The sequence below is a fragment of the Dunckerocampus dactyliophorus genome, chromosome 17 (assembly GCF_027744805.1).
Source record: "Dunckerocampus dactyliophorus isolate RoL2022-P2 chromosome 17, RoL_Ddac_1.1, whole genome shotgun sequence".
Taxonomy (NCBI): domain Eukaryota; kingdom Metazoa; phylum Chordata; class Actinopteri; order Syngnathiformes; family Syngnathidae; genus Dunckerocampus; species Dunckerocampus dactyliophorus.
In genome coordinates, this window is record NC_072835.1 from 3,226,057 (window position 1) to 3,253,212 (window position 27,156).

Sequence of the window (27,156 nt, forward strand, 5' to 3'; positions counted from 1 at the left end):
GCAGTATTATGATTTTTATCTTGTTATTGAAATGTACAAATAGTATAATCGTAATAAATAAATATTGTGTATATATTGGCAGGAAAATCAATTATGCATTAATAAATGAAGTGGGTCAGTTTGTTACATTTTTGTGCAAAACATCTCCATGAAATAAATCCACTGTTGTGCATAAATGTACATTTTAATGCACAAAGCATTGTGCGTTAAATTCCCAATCAAATCAACATGAATGTTTCCTTTCTCATGTCATATAAGCATAATGTAATATGTTATCATAGCTTCAGAGCTATACAGTATGTCCACTGTCTCATTTCATTTCATGTGGTGGTGGTGGTGTTCGTGATGATGATGGTGGTGATGGTGGTGATGGTGTTATTGGTGGTGTTGGTGATAGTGGTGGTGATGGTGGTGATGGTGTTGGTTATGGTGGTGGTCATGGTGGTGGTTATGGTGGTGATGGGTGCGGTGCTGGTCCAGCACTGGGTTGGGTGGGGTTCTGTAGTAGCACAAGAGTGAGCATCCCTGTAGCTGCTGAGTAAGAGCGTACGTGTTCACGGCTCGGACAGAGAGTGACAGCTATTGAGTGGGCCAGCCAAAAAGACGTCTCTGTGGGAACACTATTGATTATTGCCGCGGCAATAAAGGTTCCCAGAAGCACGGGAGAATGTCACAGATCTTTCTAGAACACACCAAAGAGGAACATTTTTTCCAAAGTACAAAGAAGTAATAAGGTGTGATACGTAAGCCAAACTACATGCACAGTAATCAACGTGTGATACCAAACTGCTTTATTTATGATCTTTGTAAAGATAAAGAAACCCTGGACTTGTCCTGCTTTCAGGACCCAAACACAATCCAGAACCGGAAGACACGGACCAGCGTGAACATCACAGCAGGGGTGCCCAAAGGTGTCCCCAGTGAGAGACACAGAGGGAAGAATGAAAGGATGCAACTTTGCCACTTTGATATTTTGTATTAGATATGATAAGACGTTTTATACTGCATATACTGCATGTACAGTATTTCTAACAAACTGCATCTCAGCTTGGTCATGTAGGTGAAAAAAACACATTATTAGTACCAACTTCACTCTTTGCTCTTTTTTCCCCATTTTTACTATTGTTTTTTTAATTTTCCAAATATTTCGTCTTTCTTCTTGAATAATTTTTGTACGTTTTCTTCTCATAGTATGATGAGTTTTCCCCACAATATTTGTACTTTATTCCCTCGCTGTTATAACTTTACAACTTCATTTCGTTTGACTTGTTTCTCACAATACTACAACTTTCAAAAATGACATATTTTTCTTTAATCCTCTACGCTCCTAAAATGACATTATTTTCCCTCCTAATATTATGAGTTTATTCTAAAAAACTTGTGACTTCTTTTCTTGTTAGAATGTGACTTTTTTTGTCTTATTTTGACTTTATTCTCATAAAAGTAAAACTGTTTTTCTATCTATTTCTGCTGTTGTTTTTTCCCAAAAGTTTCAACTTTCTTTTTGCAAATTTTCTTCTTGTAATTATGACTTTATTGCAACAGCTGTTTTTTTCATTTATGTTGTTTTTTTTAAATTTTCAAACTGTTTCAACTTTCTTCTTGTACATTTTCTTGTAATACTTGTAATACTGACTTTATTGCCATAATATTTGGACTTTATTCTTGTAATGATACAACTTTTCCCCAACCTAAAGTTACAACTTTATTTGTTGTTTTCTTTCTCATAATATTACAACTTTTACTAAAATGTCATTATTTTTCCTCATAACATCCATCCATCCTTTTTCCTCCGCTTACCCAGGTCCGGGTCGCGGGGGCAGCAGTCTCTTTAGGTAAGTCCAGACTTCCCGTTCCCTGGCCACCTCCTCCAGCTCCACCGGGAGGACACCAAGGCGTTCCCAGGCCAGCGTGTGAGACATAATCCCTCCAGCGTGTCCAAGGTCTTCTCCCGGCTGGGCATACCCGGAACACCTCACCAGGGAGGCGTCCGGGAGGCATTCGTACTAGATGCCCGAGCCACCTCAACTGGCTCCTCTCCATGTGAAGGAGCAGCGGCTCTACTCTGAGCTCCTCCTGGATGACTGAGCTAAGCCAACCTGTGGAAGAAACTCATTTCAGCCGCTTGCATCCGCGATTTGTTCTTTTGGTCACGACCCAAAGCTCATGGCCAGATGTGAGGGTGGGAACACAGATCAACTGGCTCAGCTCTCTCTTCACCACGACGGTCCGGTACAGCGACCGCATTACTGCAGACGCTGCGCCAATCCGCCTATCGACCTCACGCTCCAACCTTCCCTCACTGGTGAACAAGACCCCGAGATACTTGAACTCCTCCACCTGGGGCAGGACCTCATTCCCAACCCGGAGGGAGACATCCACCCTTTTCCGACTGAGAACCATGGCCTCAGATTTGGAGGTGCTGAGTCTCATCCCAGAAGCTTCACACTCAGATGCAAACCATCCAGTAGACGCTGAAGGTCACAGCCCGATGAGGCCATCAGTAACTCATCACCAGGTGGTGATCAGTTGACAGCTCAGCCCCTCTCTTCACCCGCGTGTCCAGAACATGCGGACACAGGTCTGATGATACGACTAAAAAGTCGACCATAGACCTGCGGCCAGGGTGTCCTGGTGCCGAGTGCACTTGTGGACATCCTATGTTCCTTTTGTTTGGTGTTCGTTATGGACAAAGTGTGGTTGGCACACAAGTCAAATAACATCACACCGCACAGGTGCAGATTGGGGAGGCCGTTCCTCCCAATCACGCCCCTGCAGGTCACACTGTCATTGCCCACATGGCCGTTGAAGTCTCCCAGTAGAACTATGGAGTTCTCTCCAGCACCCCTCTGATGGGGTCCAAGAAGGCTGGGTACTCTGAACTGCGGTCAGGACTCTTTCCCCAACCCGAAGGCGTAGGGAAATGATTCTCTCGTTCACTGGCGATGACTCCAAAATGGAGAATAAGCCCACACCAGCTCGCCGCCTCTCCCCTGCAGCAACTCCAGAGTAGAACAAGGTCCAGCCCCTCTCGAGAAGTTTGGTTCCAGAACCCAAACTGTGGGTCGAGGTGAGTCCGACTAGTTTAGTCGGAATGTCTCAACCTTGCGCATAAGTATGGGCTCCTTCCCCACCAGAGAAGTGACAGTCCATGTCCCAAGAACCAGATTTGGTTGCTGAAGACCAGGTCACCCAGGCGCCCGCCCTCGACCGCCACCCAAAACACATAGCACCGGACCCTCATGCTTGCCCCTGATGGTGGTGGGTCTGCAGGGGGCTTCTTTTGGCTGGGCCCAGCTTGGGCCCACGGGTGAGAGCCCGACCACCAGGCGCTCACCTGCGAGGCCCTTCCCGGGGCCTAGCTCCAGGGTGCGGCCCCGATATCCCACGTCCGGGCGAGGTGCGGTCCCTCCTCTTGCGTTTATTCATAGGGTCTCGTGAATCGCTCTTGGTATGGCCCGTCACCCGGGACCTGTTTGCCTTGGGAGACCCTACCAGGGACATGTAGCCCCAGACATAGAAAACATAGCTCCTAGGATCACCTGGGCACTCAAACCCCTCCACCACGATAAGGTGGTGATTCATGGAGCATAATATTATGACATTATTTTTGTAAAATGACTTTTCTTGTTACATTCAAACTTTTTTCTCTTGATATTTTGACTTTATTCTTGTAAAATGATTGCTGATTTTCCTATTTTTGCTGATGTTGTTGATGTTGTTTTGGCAATAATAATAACCAATGACAATGGAAGAACGTTGGACGTGCTGTCACGCTGCTGTGCTCGCTCCCCCTGTGTGTGAGACAGCCGCCCTCTTTAAAAGTATATTTTACAAGCTTTCGGTGAAACCTGAGTTGGTAAAAACAATAGCAGAATATAAAAATAACCTACATATTCAACCCAGCAGGCAGCATTTTGGTTTGGACACCAAAGCTGCCCTTTAAAAGTATATTTTACAAGCTTTTGGTGAAATATAATATGGTAAATACCGTATATCAGAAAATAAAAATAAGCTAGCTATTCAACCCAGCCGTGTCAAATACGACAGAAGCTGCCCAATTCAAGTCCTTCCTTCTTTCTTATGCGCTTTACTGTGGCAGCTTTTGGTCCCATGACCGAAATGGTGAAAAAACCACAAGTGTGAATGCGGCCTAAAAGTGTCAGGCGAGGTCGAGTGAAGCTGACCAAACAATAATGAATTTATTTTCCGCCCCCCCCCCAATCTTTTCTCCAACTTTCCTTTTCCATATGCCTCTCATTCACACCCCCCACCGCCCAAATCCCGCCCGCATGCAAACGCCACGGCCACCCTTGACCTCGCTGTGAAAAGTTAGCCTGAACTCTCCCACAAAACGCTGGGAAAGTGCCCCCCCCACACCAAGTGTACGTGTCAGTGCGGGGTGTCCTGAAAAAGCAGTGTTTTGACCCCCGACCCCTGACCTGTCCACAAAAATGACCCTTTTCTTAAAAGCCAGCGCTGCCATTGTCCGCCATCGCCGCATTCAGTGAGCCCGCCAGCGCCGCATTCAGGGGGCCCGCCAACGCAGGCCGGCTTTCACAGACACCACCCTGGAAGGGAACACAAATGAGAAGCTGGCAAGAACAATCAATCGGAAAGTTACGACAATCAAGTATTTTGTTGTTCCTCTTTAACAGTTGGAGTGCCGCAGGAATTGAAGTGGTAATAATTCGAGGAAAAAGTGGCTTTTAGGATTAATCAATCGTCTTTTGGAATAAAATTGTCTTTTTTGATGGAAATGAGTCACAAAGTTATGAGACTAAAGCTGCAATATGAGAAAAGAAACTTGTAATTATCATTATTATTCTAAGGTTCAGCTGCTCTTATCATTTCTGGGTCACCTCAAGTGATTATTTGATTTATTTACCAGAATCAAATCAGATTTTTGGGAGGAAAATGTTGTTGTCCAACAAAAACAAAGTCAAAAAATATTAAGGGAAAAAAGTCAGCATTTATGAAAAATAAATTGGATTTTTCTGAGAAATAAGTCATGATGTACTGAGAATACGTTATTAGAAAAAAAAGTCAAAATATTCAAAGACCAAAGTCGTTTCATTCATTTTTTTTTTTAGAAATATGTACCAGAATATTTTAAGTCGCGATATTATGAGAACAAGGTAAAAAATATGACCCAAAAAGTCAAATTTTACGAAAAAATTTTGTCATTTTTGCGAGACAGAAGTTGTAATGGTCAGTACCGAGAATAAATGTGTAAGATTCTTAGGAAAAACATCTAAATATTACCAAAACAATGGTCTTTTTGTCAACTTAAAGTTAACAATAACAATAAGATAAAAAAATGTACATTAAAATGTATATTTTGTAAGAAAAAAAAATACGCTAAGTCCCCAACCAACGAACACAATTGGTTCCAGACGACCGTTCTTATGTCGAATTGTTCTTAAGTAGGGGAAAAGGTAATATTAGCAATGATATAGGTACTACATGTACGTGTATACATATGCAGTATATGTGTATGTATGTAAATATGAGTTTGGATGCAGTAGTAATATTAAACCAGGATAATGAATGAAAAAAACAATAATAAAAGTGATGTAATAATACGTAATGATAAATGTTATTTACCTTTGAAGAGGAGTGGTCCAGCATACGTCGTTGTGGTGGAGTTGGAGGAGGAGTTATTGAAAAAAAGGACAAATGGTGGTGGTGGTTAGACTCTTCTAAAAGAGGTAGTGTTCTGTGGGTGGTGTAGAATTAAGCAGGCCTATTAACTCTTCATAAACTTTAATCACACGCTCTGTCCGGGTTGCATCATACAGCCACAATGTAGCTTTCTCTCTCCTCCCCTCCTCCCGTCCTCCTCTTGTTCTCCCTGTTACTCCCATTAGCAGTGTCACAGTGCCCTCTACTGGTCAAGCATGTAGCAGTTTAAATATGGACTTGTACAGTACTACAAAGCAAAATACATGAAAAAATAGACCAATCGGCTTGTGTTCGTATCTCCGAAAGTTCGTACATCGGATGTTTGTAAGTTGGGGACTTAGTGTATATATATTATAAGACCTGGGGAAAAAAATCTAAATATTACAAAACCAATTTTTTTTTTTTAAGAATATTTTCAAATCTTGAAATTATGAGAACGAGGTAAAAAAAAAAAAAGACCAAAAAAAGTCATATTTTACAGAAAATGAAGTTGTTTTTTGTGAGATGTACAGTACCGAGAATAAATGTGTAACATTCTGAGAAAAAAAGTCAAAAATATTACAAAAAAATTATTTTCATGTTGTGTTAGTTATACGAATATGAACAAACTATACAGAAAAGTAGAATTTTGTAAGCAAAAAAGTAATAATATTATAACACCTGGGGAAAATGGGGGAAAAAAATCTAAATATTACAAAACCAGTCTTTTTTTTTTTAAGAATACCTACCAGAATATTTTTAAGTCATGATATTATGACAAGGTAAAACAAACAACAACAACAACAATAAAGCCATATTGTATAAAAAATGTTGTTTTTTGCGAGACTGAATTTTTAATGTACTGAGAATAAATGTGTAACTATTCTGAGGAAAAACATTTTTTGTGAAGTTATTACAATAAAAAATTGTGCAGTAAAATGTTAACAAAAAGGTAAGCAAAAAAGTAACAATATTACAAGAGTTGGGGAAAATGGGGGGAAAAAAATCAAAATATTACAAGATCAGTCTTTTTTTTAAGAATACGTACCAGAATATTTGAAGTCATGATATTATCATCCATCCATCCATCCATCCATCCATTTTCTATACCGCTTCTTCCTCATTAGGGTCGCGGGGGCATGCTGGAGCCTATCCCAGCTGACTTCGGGCGACAGGCGGGGTACACCCTGGACTGGTGGCCAGCCAATGGCAGGGCACTGATATTATCATGACAAGGTAAAACAATATTCCCCAAAAAGTCACATTTTACAAAAAATGAAGTTGTTTTTTGGAGGACAGAAGTCATAATGTGCCGAGAATAAATGAATCACATTCTGAGGAAAAAGTTCTAAAATATTAGCCAAAAAAATGATTTTTTGTGGAGTTATAAAAATAAGAAAAAAAATGTGCATTAAAATGTTAATATTGTCAGCAAAAAAGTAACAATATTACAAGACTTGGGGGAAATGAGGGGACAAAAAAAAAACAAAATATACAACAAGATCAATCTTTTTTCTTTCTTTTTTTTTAAAATACGTACCAGAATATTTTTAAGTCATGGTATTATGAGAACAAAGTAAAAGAATAATACCAAAAAAGTCATATTTTACAAAAAAAAAAAAGATTTCTTTTTGCGAGACAGAAGTAGTAATGTACCGAGAATAAATGGGTAACATTCTGACGAAAAATGTCAAAAATATTACCAAAAAAATATGTTTTATTAAGTTATTAACAATGCGAAAAAAATGGATGAGAATGAATATAATTAATATAATAGCTAAATACTATATATTTTTTGCAAATTTATCAAAGCTACATGAGATAATAGAAATATTCGCAGCGGCGTTGTTGCCATGGCAACCACGTGCCAGCCAGGGCGCTTCTCGCGTGTTATCTGGCATTGCTAGCGTTGGTGCTACTGTGTCATGTTCAGAGTTGTGTGTGCTGTGCTTATACAAACTTTGATTTGTTTCCCATGCTTACTGTAACCCTCTTGAATATCTGGACGATGACCAGCATTTGATGAAAAGTGCCTAGAATAGAAACATCCAATCAAACGTAAAGGGTCAGTGCGCAGTGCTTAATGCTACTGATACACTATGTAGGCGGGGGCCTTCAAGTTGGTCAAACAGCGCCTCTTAGTGGTGAATATGTGAAAGTGCTGCCTTGCTGAGAGGCAACGTCACCAAAATGTACTGCAGCTTTTTCACGGAGGCTCCAACTTTTTTTGCTTTTTAACGACAATCGAGGGTCATTCGCGTTCGCTGTCACATATTTTTGTACGAAAACACACTTTTAAAAAACACCGTGAATGTTTGCGCGGAGATGTCTCGTTAACATGGGCGGAAGTTGTAAGCTGAGAGGAAACGATCCAGCTTGTCCACTGGAAGAAGGAAAAAGGGGGCTGGAAATTTGGGAAAAGCCCTCGTTTTTTTTCGTTTTTTTTTTTTTTTTTAACTTGTTGGACTGCTGACGCGTCCCGTAGCTCCTTTGCACACATCTGCTCTTCCACCATGATGATGAGGATGCGTCACTTTGTTGTGTTTTTCGGTGTCTTTCTGTCGCCGGCCTGCTGCTACTTCTCGGAGGAGAGATATCCGGAGGAGTCGCGAATGCAGCCTCCGACGGTGGTGATCGCCATCATAGCCAGGAACGCCGCGCATTCTCTGCCTTACTACCTCGGAGCTTTGGAGAGGCTCGACTACCCCAAAGAACGCATCTCTGTGTGGTGGGTCGCCGCCCTTTTCTTGCATTTGAATAATAATTCAATACGTTTATGCAGGAAAAAGTCATTAAAACTTCTCCTCTCACAAAGTGAAAGCTAAAACATTTAGTATTACTGCCATCATGTACGCTTTCTTTGTGTTCAAGTTCCTCATATAGTGCACACTTAACTGCAGAGAGCGGAGGAGTCACGCCTGGATTATGCTAAATTGTGCATCTTGTGAAACATTTTACGCAGCTATCCAACTACTGACTAGTAGGTAACGCTAGACAGGTACATTTTCAACGTCTTCACATGAATATCATGACCTAATGTTAGAGGTAATACAGGGGTGTCCAAAATGCGGCCTGGGGTCCATTTGTAGGTCGCGGCTGTTTTTTTTATTGGCCCACAGCACATTCTAAAAATGTCATTTAACAAGAAAATGAAATACATACACATATATACATATATATATACAAGCAAAAATGGATAAATCATTTTACAAGAATAAAGTCAAAATATATTTTCAAAAATTGTAACATAACGAGAAGAAGTCATAATTTGACAAGTACATTGCTGTAGTATTACGTGGGAAAATAATGTCATTTTAGTAGTGAAACATTGAAATATTAAAGAAAAGAAATTATGAGAAATAACGAATAAAGTTGTAATTTTTGGAAAATTAGCTCAGGAAAAAAAACTAAATAAAAAAACAGCTGTAATATTACAAAAATAAAGTGTATATATATGAAGTCAAAAAGAAGAAGTTGTATTGTAAGAAGAAAGAAGTGGTAATTTTACTCCATTTTAGTAGGACAGAGTTGAAATATTTAAGAAAAAATTGTTTTTTTTAAAAAGTCCTAATATTAAGAGAAACAAACAACAAAATAAAAGTTGTAATGTTTGGAAAATTAGGTTGGGGAAAAAGTTATATATTATATTATGGGAGTCAAAGTATTCCGAGAACAACATTTCTGAAAATGATTTAAGACGGAAGTTGAAATATTTGGGAAAAAAACAACAGCAAAAACGGGAAAACAGGTAAGAGTGAAGTTCACCTTTCACCTTTTTCTTGAAATATGTACAACTTGTTAGCATATCTACTTGTGTCGCTTAATAAAATATCAAAGTGGCAAAGTTGCATCCTTTCATTTTTCACCGTGTGGCCCTCGCTGGAAAAACATTTGGACACCCCTGCCGTCCTACTGTAGATTGTGGTGTAAAACGAGTATATTAAATTACAAAATACATGAATACAACATTATATAGATTAAAAAATGGACTCATTTGAAAGATTCTGTCAAAAGGGATGCAGAGTTGGACGGTTGCTACGTTTATAATAGGTTTCCTTGTTACAATCCCACCTTTGCAAGCGCTTTCTTACAACATTTGCAATAAAAGTGAGTTCCATGAGTTCCAGTTCCAGTCACATGCCCTTCTCTCTTTAATTGCCATTGTTCACCATGAAGGAAGCTAACAAGCTAATGAGTAACCAGCGTTGCGGTTGCTCACTCAGTTGACTCTCTGGGAAACAGCGCCCCTAGTGTTTGGGCAGAGGATTTCACGTCACGCTCTCGGCCCCGGGGCGGAATAGTTACTATCCGGAAGCATAATCCAGGATTAAGTTGTTTATTTCCTAATCAAACACAACAAGCGTCGTTTGATTTCATAGAATAAATATCACAATATCAAGCGTTTACAAAGTCATTAAAGGGAAACGTCAGTGTTTTCTTACCGTGACAGATGTACACGTGATGTTAAATCACTGGGCTTTAGCTTTTTCTCATATGTAAAGAAATATAAGCACCCCAGGGGATGTCAGTGTTGCATTGCCGTGACCAAAACAAGTTGTGCTGAGAGATTGTACTGCTGGGAAGCTGGGAACAAGGAGAAATGCAGTAAAGCCTTGCTTAACATCACAATTTGTACTCCCAAACCAGACATACCCCAAGTCGTAATATTGAAACAACTACATCAACACTCCATGATGCCTTGCAGCGAGGCTAACAGCCAAGTTGCACTGCCGCGACCGTAACAATTTGTACTGTGAGATTATGCTGCTGGGAAGTTGTGTATTTTGCACCACCAACTAGGAAAAGTGCACGGTAAGCTGCTGCAACTCAGTACATTGATTGATTGATTGATTTTCTCTGACTTCTAATGTTTCAACTCTATAATGACCCATGGGTGGCACCATGTTGCATTGCCATGACGTCACCTGGTTGTGCTGAGAGATTAGGCTGCCTGACAGTTGGAAATATTGCACCTCCAGTGAGGAAAAATGAACTGAAACACCGCTTGAAGTCGTGAACATTGAGTTATATAATGTTGAAAGAAATATAATGACCCTTGGGTTGCGCTATGTTGCATTGCCATGACCCGAACAAGTTGTGCTGAGAGATCATGCTGATGGGAAGTTGGAAACTTTGCACCACCAACAAGGAAAAATGCAGTAAGCGGTGCTAAACATCACAATTTGTGCTCACAAACGAGATATACCCCACGTCGGGATATTTAAACAACCACGTCAACTCTCCATGACGCCTTGCAGTGAGGCTAACAAGTACAAGTTGTACTGAGAGATTATGCAGTTTAGAAGTTGGACATTTTACGCGATCAACTGCAATGAAAGCTGCTCAAAGTTATAATTCCTACTCTGCACATTGATGACGTTACACAAACGTTACACGTTACAATCTGTAACGACCCATGGACGGCGCCATGTTGCATTACCATGACCATAACAAGTTGTGCTGAGAGATTATGCTGTTTAGAAGATGGGAATTTTGCACCGCCAATGAGAAAAAATGCACTGAAACGCCGCTTGAAGTTGTGAATAGGCCTGTCACAATAATACGTCACGATAATTGTGCTGTAAATTATCGGCGATAATTGATAACATCAACCTTTTTTTTTTAGACCATATTATCATTAGGTTTATCATACAATGAGCACTGTGTCATGTCACATTTGAGCCAATAGATGGTACTCAAGTGTAGTGTATCTGTGTTAGGCACAGAGGATGGTCCATAGGTATGAATGTGAGTGTGAATAGTTGTTTGTCTATATCTGCCCTGCGATTGGCTGGCAAACAAGGGCTTGCCCGAGGTCAGCTGGGATAGGCTCCAGCATACCCCGCGACCCTAATGAGGAGAAGCGGTATAGAAAGTGGATGGATGGATGAGATTCTAATATAGCACTTACGAATCACGGGGCGTCACCACTTCACATATTTCACGCCGCCCGCCACTTTACATTCACTTCGCCAATCAAACGCCCCAGCAAGTGCCAACCGCCGGGACGAATGCCCTACAGCACATCCACACTGGAACTGTGGCATTCGGCTTAGAAACTATCGCTTCTGTGCTTTCATTGATATTAGCGTTTGCTTACTAACTAGCACTCAGTGTATTCAATCACTACGTAGCTAGTGACTAGTGACTATACAACCAGTGCGCTCAGACACAAGCAGAGTGAACCCTCTTGTCATCCAGTGTGCTACAGCGAGACAAGGAAACGGAACAGGCACACGAACATGTCGCACATGTCAGGCATCAAGGCATCAAAATTATCGACCTCGTTTTTTTTCTATCGTTTGATGAATCGTTTTATCGATTATCGTGACAGGCCTAGTTGTGACCCTCGAGTTCTAATATTGAAAGAAATTTAACGACGCCATGTTGCATTCCAATGACCGTAACAAGTTGTGCTGAGAGATGATGCTGCTAAGGAGTCCGAAAGTTTGCACCACCAACGAGGGAAAAATGCGCTGATCCATGACTTAGTGGTGGTCTTGTTGTGTTTTATTTTTCCACGTGCTGCTTGTGTTCCTCAGGGCAGCCACGGACCACAATGCAGACAACACCACGGCCGTGCTGAAAGAGTGGCTCACCGTCATGCAAAGGTTCTACCATTACGTGGAGTGGAGACCCATGGAGCAACCCGTGTAAGACCTTTCTCTTCCCCTGTGTGTCCACCTTCAACGTGCAGCGTCTGTGTAAATCTGTGCCGGTGTTCAGGTCCTACGCGGGAGAGCTGGGTCCAAAGCACTGGCCCAACAGCCGGTACGAGTACGTGATGAAGCTCAAGCAGGCGGCGCTCAACTTTGCCAGGAAACGCTGGGCTGACTACATCCTGGTACGCAACGCAACACAACGCTCGCTCTTTGCCTTTATTGCACACACAAGTTTAGTGCAAGTCCGGATGCAAATGCAAATAGATCTACAGAGATAGAATAGCAAACGGTATTTCCACAGTGTTTTCTATGAAACAGGAAGTAGCAGTAATGAAGAAACCAACTCCCCACACTGGAGCAACAGTGGTAGAGTCCTATCAATCTCATCATCTTCCCTGAACCAGGAAGTAGCCTGCTAGCTAGCAAATGTAAAGACAAATGCAGCACTTTATTTGAGTATGTTATTCTCAATGAACCAGGAAGTAGCCCCTCAGACCAAAATAAACAATGGTACAGTCCGTCTTACGTCATCCTCCGTGAACCAGGAAGTAGCCTACCAGCTAACAAATGCATCACTTTGTTGAGTAATGATGGAACTTCCCTCTAAGAATAAAAATTGTTAAAATTTTGTCAGCTAGCGTTCTTTGTGAACCAGGAAGTAATCTGTTTACTAACAAATGGACGAACAGATAAAACATTTTTTTGAGTAATGATGGAGCCCCCATGATAAAAAGTCCTTATGTTATTCTCTATGAACCAGGGAGTAGCCTTTTACTAACAAATACAGTAGTTTATCTTTTTGAGTAATGATGGAACCACCACCCTGCAACAACAGTGGTACAGTCTGGCCGCTAGCGTTTTTTAAAAATTTTTTTCTATTTGAACCAGGAAGTAGCCTGTTTACTAACAAATGGACGCACAAATACTTTTTTGAGTAATGATGAAACTCCCATAATATAAAAAAATGGTCCGGTCCTTATGTTATTCTCTACAAACCAGGACCAAAGAGTAACCTGTTTAATTGATGATGCCCCTCAGACCAGAGTAATAAATGGTACAGCCCTATCCTCCATGAACCAGGAAGTAGCCTGCTACCTAGCAAATGGACAAATGGTCAAATGCAACACTTTTTTGAGTAGTGATAGAACCCCCATGATAAAAAAAGATCCAGTTCTCATGTTATTCTCTATGAACAAGGAAGTAGTCCCTCAAACCAGAATAAGAAAATGGTACAATCCTGTCATCTTACGTCATCTTGTGTGAACCAGGAAGTAGCCTGCTAGCTAACAAATGGACCAACAAATGCAGCACTCTTTTGAATAATGATGGGACCCCCCATTATAAAAAAATAGTTCAATCCTTATGTTATTCTCTTTGAGCCAGGAAATAGCCCCTCAGACCAGAATGAAAAGTGGTACAGTCCTGTCTTCTTACGTCTTCTTGTGTGAACCAGGAAGTAGCCTGCTAGCTAACAAATGGACGGACAAATGCAGCACTTTTTCTGAGTAATGATGGAACCTTTGTACAAGAACGAAAAAAATGGTACAGTCCTTGTGTTCCACAGACATTCATGTATTTTACACTTTCCGGCCTCCTCCATGTAAGTTTTCATGTAATCCACGTTATGGTCTCGTTTGTCTTCCAGTATGCCGACACGGACAACATCCTCACCAACCCCGACACCCTCAACCTGCTGGTGGCCGAGAACAAGTCCATCACGGCGCCCATGCTGGACTCTCAGGGGGCCTACTCCAACTACTGGTGTGGTATAACGCCACAGGTGAGGCCCAAAGTCAGGCAAAGGTGTGTTTTTCATCTCCTAACTATCCATTTCCGTCCTGCCCGTCAGGGTTATTACAGGAGGACGGCTGAGTATTTCCCCACCCGCAACCGCCATCGTCTGGGCTGCTTCCCCGTGCCCATGGTGCACTCCACCGTGCTGCTGGACTTGAGGAAGCAGGGCATGAAGAAGCTGGCCTTCTACCCGCCTCACAAGGAGTACTCCTGGCCCTACGACGACATCATCGTCTTCGCCTTCTCCTGCCGAGTCGCAGGTCGGTCGAGACGCCGTCGCCCTTTCCGGGAAGTAGACTGATCCCCAGGGGAATGTTGTGCTTTGCATGCAGCCATCCAGATGTACCTGTGCAACAAGCAGCGCTACGGCTACTTGAATATCCCCGCCAAGCCTCACCACACGCTGGAGGACGACCGCCTCAACTTTGTCCACGTCCACTTGGAGTCCTTGAGTAAGAACGGAGACGATATTTCAGTTTGCTTAACCCAAGAAAGTCTCATCACCATGTGGCGCTTCCTTCCAACAGTTGACGGTCCTCCCATGCAGCCCTCACGCTACGTCCACATGTCCCCCAGACGGAGAGACCTCATGGGCTTTGACGAGGTCAGCACATCTTGACTGAATAAGTACAGTCATCCCTTGTTTATCCGGTTAATTGGTTCCGGACCCGTTGACCCTGATAAGTGAATTTCCGCCAAGTAGGATTCCTTATTTATAAATGGAATATTTTGGTAGTTAGAGCATAGAAAACCTGTTTATGACCTTCTAAATAAGAATTTTTAACATTATTAGAGCCCTCTAGACATGAAATAACACCCCCATAGTCACCTTTACACTCATATTATCCAATATAGTAGACATAAAGAGAAAATAACACATTGAAGACATAAATAAGTAAATCTATCTATCTATCTTCTGAATGTCTTATGTTTGTACTTTTATTCTTGAAAATGCTTAATTTAGGCCAAGAAAATGTCAATTTTTTTAACTAATAATAGGCCTTAGTGAACCACAAAACAGCGACAGCTTATTAATGAATATATTTTTGAAAAACCACATCACAGTGAAGCCGCAAAATTTGAAGCACGAAAGTGGCGAAGGACGACTGTAACGTCACGCTTTTAATTTTGGCCAGCGCAACTTCTGGGAGATTTATTTTATTTTATTACCATCCTGAGACCAGGCAAGGAGTGGCAAATGCTGGTGGATCTCAGAAGACAACTGGTGTTCCCGAGAGAGATCATAACAACTACTCTCAGACCAGACATTGTCATGTGGTCTGCAGTGGAGAGATCAGTCCACTTGATCGAGCTAACCATCCCCTGGGAAGCGTCTGTGTAGGCTCTCAGTCGTACAGGAGTTGTCCATCGAGGAAAAGGCTTCTTGAGACGTCATCTGTACTTCTGTGTAGAAGGTGTCGGACGTTTCGCTCCTCATCCGAAGAGCTTCGTCAGCAAACTAATAAGTGCTGGTAGCTTAGGCCTTAAATACAGTAAGAGTGGGCGGAATTGGTGTGCCAACACCCTCCTCCTATTGGTTCGTTACACTAAGCCTGCATTCCTCATCTTTACAGTGGTATAATCCTATCCTGTTATTCACACCTACGATAAAAGGGAAGTGTCGCTCCCTGAATTGGGTATGAACGACTCTGATACTGGCTTGTTAGCATCTATTGTTCTGGCTCGGCCCTGCCTTCACCTCATTTGCAAGACTAAGAGCTGTGGGTTTTGGTCTCAGTAACCTGCTGAACACAGGGTCCAAATTGAACCTCAAACCACCATTCCGATTCAATGATGGGTTCTGTTGTTTGACAAAAATAGCTTCCTTTACTCCTCTTTCAAACCATCTGTTTTCTTTGGCCAAAATCTTTACCTCGCTGTCCTGAAAAGAGTGATTGGTAGCTTTCAGGTGTAGATGTACTGCTGATTGAGGACCACTAGCATTGTCCCTGCGATGTTTAGGCTTTATCAACATCGCAGGGACAATGCTAGTGGTCCTCAATCAGCAGTACATCTACACCTGAAAGCTACCAATCACTCTTTTCAGGACAGCGAGGTAAAGATTTTGGCCAAAGAAAACAGATGGTTTGAAAGAGGAGTAAAGGAAGCTATTTTTGTCAAACAACAGAACCCATCATTGAATCGGAATGGTGGTTTGAGGTTCAATTTGGACCCTGTGTTCAGCAGGTTACTGAGACCAAAACCCACAGCTCTTAGTCTTGCAAATGAGGTGAAGGCAGGGCCGAGCCAGAACAATAGATGCTAACAAGCCAGTATCAGAGTCGTTCATACCCAATTCAGGGAGCGACACTTCCCTTTTATCGTAGGTGTGAATAACAGGATAGGATTATACCACTGTAAAGATGAGGAATGCAGGCTTAGTGTAACGAACCAATAGGAGGAGGGTGTTGGCACACCAATTCCGCCCACTCTTACTGTATTTAAGGCCTAAGCTACCAGCACTTATTAGTTTGCTGACGAAGCTCTTCGGATGAGGAGCGAAACGTCCGACACCTTCTACACAGAAGTACAGATGACGTCTCAAGAAGCCTTTTCCTCCATCCCCTGGGAAGAGGGCATGACAGCAGCCCACGAGAGGAAACACCTCAAATACTCCGAGCTGGCGGCGGAGTGCCGAGAGGCTGGCTGGAGAGCCAGGGTACACCCTGTTGAGGTCGGAAGCAGGGGCTTTGTTGGCAAGACGGCAGTCCAACTGCTCCGCAGCACTGGGATGACAGGGACAAGCCTGCGGAAAGCGTTGAAGGAGCTGGGAGAGGAGGCTGAGAAGGCGAGCTACTGGCTGTGGCTTCGGAGGAAGGAAAAAGGATGGGGGCTAACACCCCCTTGAGGGCAGCTGCAGGGAGTGGCGGGGGGACGTCCCCATACGCCACTGCCCCCCCGCCGGGAGATGTACTGGTATAGGGGGTGAAACATCTGTGAACGGCAGCCTCCAGCTGACGACCCTGCAGCTGCCCGCATTGGCACCGGAGGAGGTGCGACAAGCCGGAAGGTCGAAGCAGGAACCAACAGCTGACCTGTGCAACGAATTGATTGTTTTTGCGTTTTATTTTTCTACTTGTTGTTTTATTACTGTCATATTTATTTCTTTATTTTGTTTTATTTTAAACTGTTCATAGTGCAGAGAAAGGAGTGCTTAAAAAAAAGAAAACAGCAAAGAAAATACGTCATCAAAATATTTGAATGATATTGCAAATGAATAATATTAAACATGAATTGTAGTTGATGTATATTATTTGTATTATACTGGTACTCGTACGAGTACTCGTACTAGTACTAGTCAAAGGTTGTTCAATGAGAAAGTGTCCACCCTTTTGACTGGTATTGTAGAGTATATTAGAAACCATTTGCACAAACTAGATCTATTTTTGGGTGAAAGTGACAAAATTGTGTTTATTTAATTGATATTATGTATTTGGCTTATTTTCAGAACCTTGTTCAAAAGCGCTTTATTTTTAAACTTCTTCCACTTCAATGTCAAAAACGAAACACTAAACATTTTTGTTCATTTTCGCTTGAGAGTTAGTGCTGGAATATTTGCGACACACATGTAGCTACTTCATTTTGTACGCCATTAACCATTAATCAATCATGAATCAATCATGAATGACTTTTTGAATCATGTATGGGAGTGCGTCATCACCACAAAAGGATGTAACACGAGTCATTTTATAAGACTTGTTTTTTTTCTTTTTTGTGGCGGTGCACCGAGGAATGTTGCTAATGCGTGCCTGGAAGCTCATTGCTGATCAGAGGTAACAAAAGGACATTCAAGATACTCGTTTCCGTCTCCTCAGATTTACCTGATCAACCTGCGGCGGCGCCCGGACCGCAGGGAGCGTATGTTGTTCTCCCTCAACGAGCTGGAGGTGGACGTGAAGGTGGTGGACGGCGTGGACGGAAAGTAAGAATCCTTGGAGGACAATCTACCGTGCCTCAGAGCGCCGTGCTCGCTATAAACGCTTCCCTCTAGTGGCTCGTGGCATAAAGCACGCAAGTGGTAAATAGATGATAATAATGTGTGTGTGTGTGTGTGTGTGTGTGTGCAGTGCATTGAACAGCAGTGACATCAAGATCCTGGGCGTGGACTTGCTACCAGGCTACTACGACCCCTTCTCAGGACGCACGCTCACCAAAGGGGAGGTGGGCTGCTTCCTCAGCCACTTCTACATCTGGAAGGAGGTAAGGCCAAGGGAACGTAGCGAGTGGAAGCGCTGAGTTCGTGTGCGCTCACGCGGCGGTGGCTCCTGGCGCAGATGGTGGACATGCAGATGGACAAGGCGCTGGTGTTTGAGGACGACGTCCGCTTCCAGGCCAACTTCAAGAGGCGGGTCCTGCGTCTGATGGAGGAAGTGGAGCAGGTGGAGCTGGACTGGGACCTCATGTGAGTAAGGTTTGCTGTGGATACCTCCGCCAAGGAAACGCCGTAGCACAGCGGTTCTCGCTGGTGGGGTCGGAACCAAAAGCGGCTGGCGGATCCATTCTGGGGGGGGCGCAGACAGCGAGTCAAAAATGACTTTAAAATAGGTCACATCCAACCCATGTAGTCATCGTCCTCTTTGCTATATGGGCTCGTCTGCTTAGGCAAAATAAGGTTCGGACCTTCGCTGTGAAAAAAGGGCATAAACGGACTTTTAACATAATAAACAAAATAATATCTAAAGGTAAAAAAGCCTTTTAAAAGTGAAATAAATAAGAAAAAATGACTTATAAAAATAAAAGTGTGGAAAATATAAATAAAATAAATAAATCAAAGATAATTAAACAAATAACAAAATAATATAACAAGTAATAGTGACTTGCAGAACAGCGTAAAAAATGAATAAGATAAAAATTCCTTACAAATATATAAAAAATAAATAATGAAATTACAACCGTTAGAACATAAATAAAAAAAAATAAAAATAAAAATGACTTCAATAAAAATATAAATAAAATAAATAAGTGAAAGTGAAAATTACAAAAATTACAACCATTGGAACATAAATTTAAAAAAATAAATAAAAATGACTTTAATAAAAACTAAAATATGAATAAAATAAGTGAAAGAATGAATAAATAAGTGAATGAATAAATCATATAACAAACAAATGACAAAGAACACAATAAATACATTAATAAAAATACTTAAATGAAAGTAAAATAATATAAATAATAAAATATCAATAAAATAAATAAACAAGATTACAAATAAAAATCACTTCAATGTTTAAAAAATAATTAAAAGCGGGTGGCGGATCCATTCTGGATATGTGCGCTCTGATTGGCTGGCGACCAGTCCAGGTGTACTCCGCCTCTCGCTCAAAGTCAGCTGGGATAGGCTCCAGCATACTCCTGAGACCCTAATTAGGATAAGCGGCATGGAAAATGGATGGATGCATTCCGGGTGTCAAAAATGACATGAAAACAGATCATATCCAAACCAAGCCATGTGTGAATACTTCAGTCATCTTCCTCTTTGGTATCAGTGAAATCTGATTTTGTGTTCTTATTTGTTTACAAATAAAAATGACTTAAAAAAATCTAAATAAATGAAAGAATAATTAAACAAATAAATAAATCATAAAACAAATAGAAATGGCTTAAAGAATTGTTAAAAAATAAATTACAAAAGTAGAAAATATAAATAAATGAAGAATTAATAAATAAACAATTAAATAAATCAATAATAACAAATAAAAATAAAAATTAAGGAAAAGTGTAAAAAAAATAAAATAAAAATTACTCAAAAGTTTAAAAAATATAAATGAAATAAATAAATGAAAGCATAAATAAACAAACATGTTAGAAAATAAACAAAAATAAAAATGACTGAAATAAAATTATACAAATATGAATAAATAAATAGATAAATGAATAAATAATCTAACAAATACCAGTGACTTCAAAAAAACAATAAATAAATACAATTATATAAAAACATTATAATTAAATAAAATGTAGTAAAATTATAATTCAATCAAATTTAATTAAATAAAAGTATAAAAATAAAATAAATAAATAAATGAAAGAATAAATCAACAAAGAAAAATGTCTTAAATGTATAAAGAATAAATATAGGGACCAATGACAAATGTAACAAATGAAAATAACAAAAAAATAAAAGAAAATGACTGATATAAAAGTGTGTCGTAACTTAATGAGCATTGTAAAATGTGGGTCGAGAACTGGTGTCGTAGCGCGCACATGTCACACGTACACGATGACTCGATTCAACAACTAGCTACAGTACATGAGACACAATCTCTCCAAAACACTAGCCATCGTGTCGGGTGCGTGGGCTGCCAAAGCGTATAACCGCCGGGGTCTCTAACCAGCAACCCGGTCAAACAACATTGATATGGACAGCTGTGGCTGTAGGCAACCTCCTGGTGTCGTGTAGTTTTTAGTGAACTCCACAAGGGGGCAGTAGCTGCATTTGAAGTATCATGAGTGGGCAGCTTCTTGTAAATCTGCATGCGCTAAGACAATTGGATTCATTTCCAGATACTTGGGCAGGAAGCAGGTGAACCCCGCCAAGGAGGAGGCGGTGGAGGACGTGAGGAACCTGGTGGTGGCCGACTACTCCTACTGGACTCTGTCCTACGCCATCTCCCTGCAGGGGGCGCAGAAGCTGCTCAACGCCGAGCCGCTCTCCAAGATGCTGCCGGTGGATGAATTCCTGCCCATCATGTACGACAAACATCCCAAGTAGGTGTCCACACACACACACACACACACACACACACACACACACACACACACAAGTTGGGGTGTGTTGCTTTCTGGAACATGGATTCCAGATCTTTCCTTCCGCGTGACCGCACCCGGAAGTCCAAGCCGATCTGTAAATACCTCACAGCGTGTACCATATCATTTCAACAAGGCATACTGTGCGTTACGTAGACGTCCGCTGTCTATTTGGAGATTTGGGAGGCGCTTTCAGGCTTTTTAAACACGTGCTGCATGTTGGGTCGTGTTCTTCTGGTTGGCCCTCAGCCGTGGCGCTGCCGTCAAACCACCCTGGAATTTCAACATTTCCGTACAAACACAAGTATGAAAGTGAGCGTGCTCGGTCCCGGATCCAAGCTTCCTCCGCTACGTTTGTTTTCATGACGCAGCAAAAGTCTTTGCAGATGTTGTCCTCGGCCTCAAAGCAGGAGGTGGTGGAAAAAGTCCTTGTGGAGATGATGAGCCTCTTCTGCACACCACAAAGCTTGGCTGCCTTTCTCCCTTCAACACGCGTGGAAAACTGGAACACAACCAGCACGTCTTTTCTTCCTTTCTTTTGACCTCGGAGGTTCTTTTTCAGCCGGATCCAGCCATCTGCCGAACATGACGACGCAGCACTTCAAAGAAAACACAACAATACCTCCACACTCACGTGACAGCTGTGTGGGAGAACAGGAAGAGTAATGGGGTGGAATATGGTCTTTTTCTATTATCTTACAATAATACATCTTACAATTCTAAGAAAAAAGGTCCTCTTAATGTCCTAATTTGATCAGACTACAGTCATAATTAAAAAAGAATGTTTTTTTTCATAAAAAAGTCATTTTAGCAGAACTTTAACTGAAGTCAGAATTTCAACAAAAATGTTTTTTGTTCGTTTCTTTCTTCTTTTTTTTAAACGTTTTTCACGTGTTTTTCATTTACAAATAAATGTTACTATAATAAGAAAAAAAAATCATAATTGTATTTATTTTACCAGAATAAATGTTACTACAAGTATTATAAGAAAAAAGTCATAATTTTATCAGACTAAAGTCATAATTAAACAAGAATGTTTTTTTCATATACAAGAAAAACATATATATATATATATATATATATATATGTATATATATATACATATACATACAGTCAAACTTGTCTATAGCAGCCACTAGAGGGAGTCTGTAAAAGTGGCCGCTATAGACAGGTGGCCTCTATAGACAGGTTGGCGTCCAGTTTGAATGTTGACCAGTAGAGGAAAAAAAAGAAAAAAAAAGGGAAAAAAATAATAATGTTGACCAGTAGATGGCACTGCGGACTGCGGATAAAAGTTGTACAGCACTACCAGGCTTGTTATTATCATGGTTCATGGTTTTAATCCTGAACATACATATGAGTCAAACAGTAGCACATCACATAGTACAATTCACAATTTTGCATGTCCAAAAAGGAGTAGGAAGAAGCAAAGCTTATTTAATCCTACCCCTCGTCAGTTTCACATCAGTTGCAATACATTTATTCACCTCTTGTTCTTCCAAGTGTACTTTGTAGGTCTACATGACAATGTAGTGCAATCATAGCCAAGGTTTTTACTTACTAAAAGGAAGCTAGAGGCTTAATAATAACTGATAACTGATAAAATACTTCAATTAAGTACAACCGAACTCAGTTTTGCTCCCGCTGCCGCATGCATGCTAGCATATGTTTTTTTTTTTTATTGTAGCGTCGCTGGGAGCACGTCCTGTTCCCAGCCTACTTTGCGGTAATGTTTTGGTGCAAATGCTCTTAAAGTTACATGTTTGACCAGGAAATAGCAAGCTCAAAAGAAGACGGCTTTTTTATGTGGAACAACTGACAGTTTGTGTGGATCTTGTGAATGATTGTGACTGAGCTAGGACTCAGTAATTAAAGTCTACACACGACGGCTTCATTGATTGAAAAACAAAACTTTTTCGTGCATGAAGCTTCTACTTGAGTCGGTAATTTGGCCGCTATATGCGGTCAGATATTGACCAAGGGAGACAAAATGGGTGGCCGCTGGCCGCGTTGGACAGGTGACTGCTATACACAGGGTCTATAACATGTAAATTTGCTGGGGGGGATTTTTCAGTGGCTGCTATAGGCAGGTGGCCCTTCTATAAAGGTGGCCGCTAAGACAGGTTTGACTGTATATATATATATTTTAACAAGAATCCATTTTACTATTATTATAAGAAAAAAGTAATTTTATCAAACTGAAGTCAGGTCAGAATTACTGTTTTTTTTTTTCATTTACAAGAAAAGCATTTCATTTTTTTTTACCAGAATAAATTTTACTATTATCAGAAAAAAGATATATATTTAAAAGCATACTATTTTTTTTTTTTTTTACAAGAATCAATTTTACTACTATAAGAAGAAAGTCACGTCAGAATTAAACACGAATGAGTTTTTTTCATTCATTTTTTTCATTTACAAGAAAAGCATTTAATTTTTTTTACCAGAATGAATTTGACTATTATAAGAAAAAGTCATTTTATCAGGCTGAAGTCATAATTTAAACTAAGATATTTTTTCATTTGTTTTAAAAAAATATATTTTTCACGTTTTTTTCATCTATAAGAAATAAATGTTATAAATGTTGTAAATAAATAAATGTATGATAAGAAAAGTCATACTTTTTTTACAATAATAAATGTTACAATAATATGTTACTATGATAAGAAAAATATCATTTTATTTTTTTTACAAGAATAAATGCTATTTTATCAAATCCTAATTAAAAAAGGCACAATTAAACAATCATTGTTTTTTCATTTACAAGAAAAGCATTTCATTTTTTACAAGAATAAATGTTATTATCCTAAGAAAATAATCATTTTATCAGACTTAAGTCATAATTTAAACTTTTTTTTTTTTTTTTACAAGAATAAATGTTATTATTCTAAGAAAATAATCAGCCACCTCTTCTAGTCTTTGTTCTCTCTCATTTATTTATGATTTAAGTCATAATTAAACACCGTTTTTTCATTATTTTTTTCTATTTTTTATTATTATTATTTTTTTACATCTTTTTAGGTGATATAAATGTTATTAAATGTTAAAAATACAAATTTTTCAGACTGAACTCATAATTAAACACAGTTTTTCACAGTTTTTTTTACAAGAATACATTTGAAAATTCTAAGAAAATAATCATTTTAGCAGACTTAAGTTATAATTGAAACTTTTGTTTTACAAGAAAAGCTTTTTTTTTTTTATTACTAAAATGAATTTGCATGAATAAGAATAAGTTTGACTCATATAAGAAAAAAATTCTATGTCATCAGACTTTTATCAGACTGAAGTCATAAACAAACAAGAATATTTGGTTTGTTTAAAAGAAAAACATCTTTTTTTTGTCTTACAAGAATAACTTCAGGTTAGAAGCGACAAAAGTCCCAATTTGATCAGACTGAAGTCATAATTATACAACATTTTTGTATCTCGTATTTTACAAGAATTCATTTTACTACTAGAAGCAGAACGTCCCCATTTCATCCGAACAAGTCATAATTTCACGAGAATTTTTTTCCATTTAGAACATTTTTTTGTTGTTGTTGTTTTTTTTACAAGAGAAAAGTCATTTGATCAGAATGAAGTCATAATTATAGGAAAATAAGTTAGAAAAAGTCATTTTTACGAGAGTAAAATTGTAATAAAACTTTTCCTTTGCAATAAAAAGTCATTTTTAATTCTGAGAAAAATGTCATTTTCTGTTAAATTGTTTTTAATATTGTGAAAATGATTGTTATGGTAAGTCATTCATTTTACGGCTTTGCAAGGCATTTTTCCAAGAAGAAAAACAGTTTGAATAAAGTCTGAATTACATGAGAATATTCATTTTTGAATGACATTCATCTTAAGCTTTGGAGAAACATCGAGATATATGTAAAAAATGATTTATTAATATTCATATTATATGTAAGTATCACAAGATAGTCTTAACATTAACGTTGTGACGCGGCGCTCACGCGTCCGTCTTCTTCTGCCCCCACAGCGACGACTACAAGTCGCACTTCCCCAACAGGAACCTGCAAGCCTTCAGCACGCGCCCCCTGCTGGTGCAGCCCTGCCACTACGCCGGCGACCCCCAGTGGGTGAGCGACACGGAGACGTCCACGCTGTGGGACGACGACGCCGTGCGCACCGACTGGCGGGGTTCCCACAAGACCCTGAAGGGGGCGGTGCCGCCGCCCGAGATCCTGTCGGCCGCCTACAGGGACGAACTATAGGGCGGCGCGCCCGACCTCGGGAGCTGCGGGTCAGAGATGGCACCCCGGGGAGGCCGTGTTCTCACGCCGAGCGTCATGTGACCGTCCTGTGTTTAAAGGTGGACTTTACTGCAAAGCACGTCGGCACAGGATGGATTGAAATATGAAATATTCTTTGGGGACAATCAAGGTCAGGACATTGAGTGTACAATTGATACTCGACAGTCTTTACGCTTCATTTACCTGCGTCTTCATGGCCGCACGTACCTCAGTCGCTGTCAGCCCACTTTATTAGGAACACCATCACCCCAGACAGGAGCTGCATCGAAAAACACAACTTTTATTATTCCTTCATTTGATGAATAGTGCTCCATTTTGCAGTCAACAGTGCAGCAAAATGACCAAAAGAATATTTAAGAAACGTCTTTCCTGTCGCATCACTGGGATCTTTTCTTTGTTGTGTGTGTGAGACAACGTTGCAATAAAAGTAATGACGTGATGCGCCAAATGCCATTTCACTTATTTATAAAAATTGGAAAATTCCCGCAGAAATTTTGATGAGCATGCCACCGGTGAACCTCTGGCCCGGTGTCCGCAGACATGCTGTGCCCCGCCGGCGAGCAAAGCCATGTAAACATGAGGAAACGAGGAAACATGCTAACTGTTAGCATGCTAGCGCCTAGCAAGATAGCACTTTGTCCCAAAAGCTCCAAGTTTACTTTAATGTGCCTACATCATGCCATGTCTGTATTAGCCTTTAGATGTGAGGAAATGAGCTAAAATGCTAACAGTTAGCATGCTAGCACCTAGCAAGGTAACACTAGCAAAAGTACCAATGCAGTTCTATAGTGTCCCTCCATCCTGCCATGTTTGTATTTCCATTTAGACATGAGTAAATTTGCTAAAATGCAAACATGCTAACAGTTAGCATGATAGCATCAAAAGCGCCAAGAATGACCTATAGCACATGTGTCAAACTCGTGCCCTGGAGGGCCGAGATGCTGCAGGTTTTCTTCAGCAGGTGATTTAATTGATGAGCTCCTTCTCTCAAACTGAAGGTGTTGATCATTAAAATCACCTGCTTTAGTGACTGGCTGGAAAGAAAACCTGCAGTGTCTCAGCCCTCCATGGCACCAGTTTGACACCCCTGACCTATAGTGTCCATACATCATGACACGTGTGTATTAGCATTTAGACATGAATCAAATAGCTCAAACGTTAGCATGCTAACAGTTAGCATGGTACGGCGGGAGACGGATATAACGCAGAGCGTTTTGTGAGGTCTGACTTCTTTGAAAAGGCATTTTTGTAATGCAAATGTTTGACTTTTTTGAATGCATATTGTTTTGAGAAGCCAAGCTCTTTACTTTCCCCAGCAACTAAACGGAACTACGTTCTTCGTCACGAAAATCTGACCAGAACCGGAAGTCGCTGTTATTGGACTACAGTGCTGATGGGGATGTCGTACAACTTCACGTCAAAACATCCCAACTCTCCCTTTAAGGGGATTGGTGGGTGTGCCGTAGGGGACGCTGTTCCAGCAGTCAGTGCGTGATGTGATGAACGCACCAATGAGGGTTCCGGCTGCAGGGACAAAGAGAGAGAGGGACGAAGGCGGGCGGGCGATGTTGCTTTAGTGACTTTGAATGTGTTGGGAGAAGGTGAGTTTACTGTCAAAGATCACTCCAGGCTGAGAGGGTGAGAAGGTGAGTTTACTGTCAAAGATCACTCCAGTGTGAGAGGGTGAGAAGGTGAGTTTACTGTCAAAGATCACTCCAGGGTGAGAGGGTGAGAAGGTGAGTTTACTGTCAAAGATCACTCCAGGGTGAGAGGGTGAGAAGGTGAGTTTACTGTCAAAGATCACTCCAGGGTGAGAGGGTGAGAAGGTGAGTTTACTGTCAAAGATCACTCCAGGGTGAGAGGGTGAGAAGGTGAGTTTACTGTCAAAGATCACTCCAGGGTGAGAGGGTGAGAAGGTGAGTTTACTGTCAAAGATCACTCCAGGGTGAGAGGGTGAGAAGGTGAGTTTACTGTCAAAGATCACTCCAGGGTGAGAGGGTGAGAAGGTGAGTTTACTGTCAAAGATCACTCCA

At 40.6% G+C, this 27,156-nt stretch overlaps 1 protein-coding gene across 2 annotated transcripts; it reads left to right on the top strand.

The window, feature by feature from the left end:
- The first annotated feature begins 7,855 nt into the window (after positions 1-7,855).
- On the top strand, positions 7,856-25,585 carry cercam (cerebral endothelial cell adhesion molecule). Of its 2 annotated transcripts, none has more exons than XM_054757879.1 (12): positions 7,856-8,392; positions 12,207-12,317; positions 12,391-12,508; positions 13,972-14,106; positions 14,176-14,380; positions 14,453-14,572; positions 14,648-14,724; positions 17,936-18,042; positions 18,188-18,320; positions 18,395-18,522; positions 20,637-20,828; positions 24,850-25,585. In XM_054757879.1, exons 1-12 carry the CDS (start codon positions 8,178-8,180, stop codon positions 25,082-25,084), a joined length of 1,776 nt encoding a protein of 591 aa, XP_054613854.1. In that variant the 5' UTR covers positions 7,856-8,177; the 3' UTR covers positions 25,085-25,585. The 2 variants fall into 2 exon arrangements, with proteins under 2 accessions (XP_054613854.1, XP_054613853.1); XM_054757878.1 differs by having other exon boundaries at positions 20,625-20,828; positions 24,850-25,584.
- Positions 25,586-27,156: the final 1,571 nt, after the last annotated feature.

Bases quoted from the DNA above. Each gene is read 5' to 3' on its own strand.
- cercam (XM_054757878.1), top strand. From the start codon at position 8,178: ATGATGATGAGGATGCGTCACTTTGTTGTGTTTTTCGGTGTCTTTCTG. The intron at 14,725-17,935 runs GTCAGCACATCT...CCGTCTCCTCAG, and splicing joins ACCTCATGGGCTTTGACGAG to ATTTACCTGATCAACCTGCG. The intron at 18,523-20,624 runs GTGAGTAAGGTT...ATTCATTTCCAG, and splicing joins GAGCTGGACTGGGACCTCAT to ATACTTGGGCAGGAAGCAGG.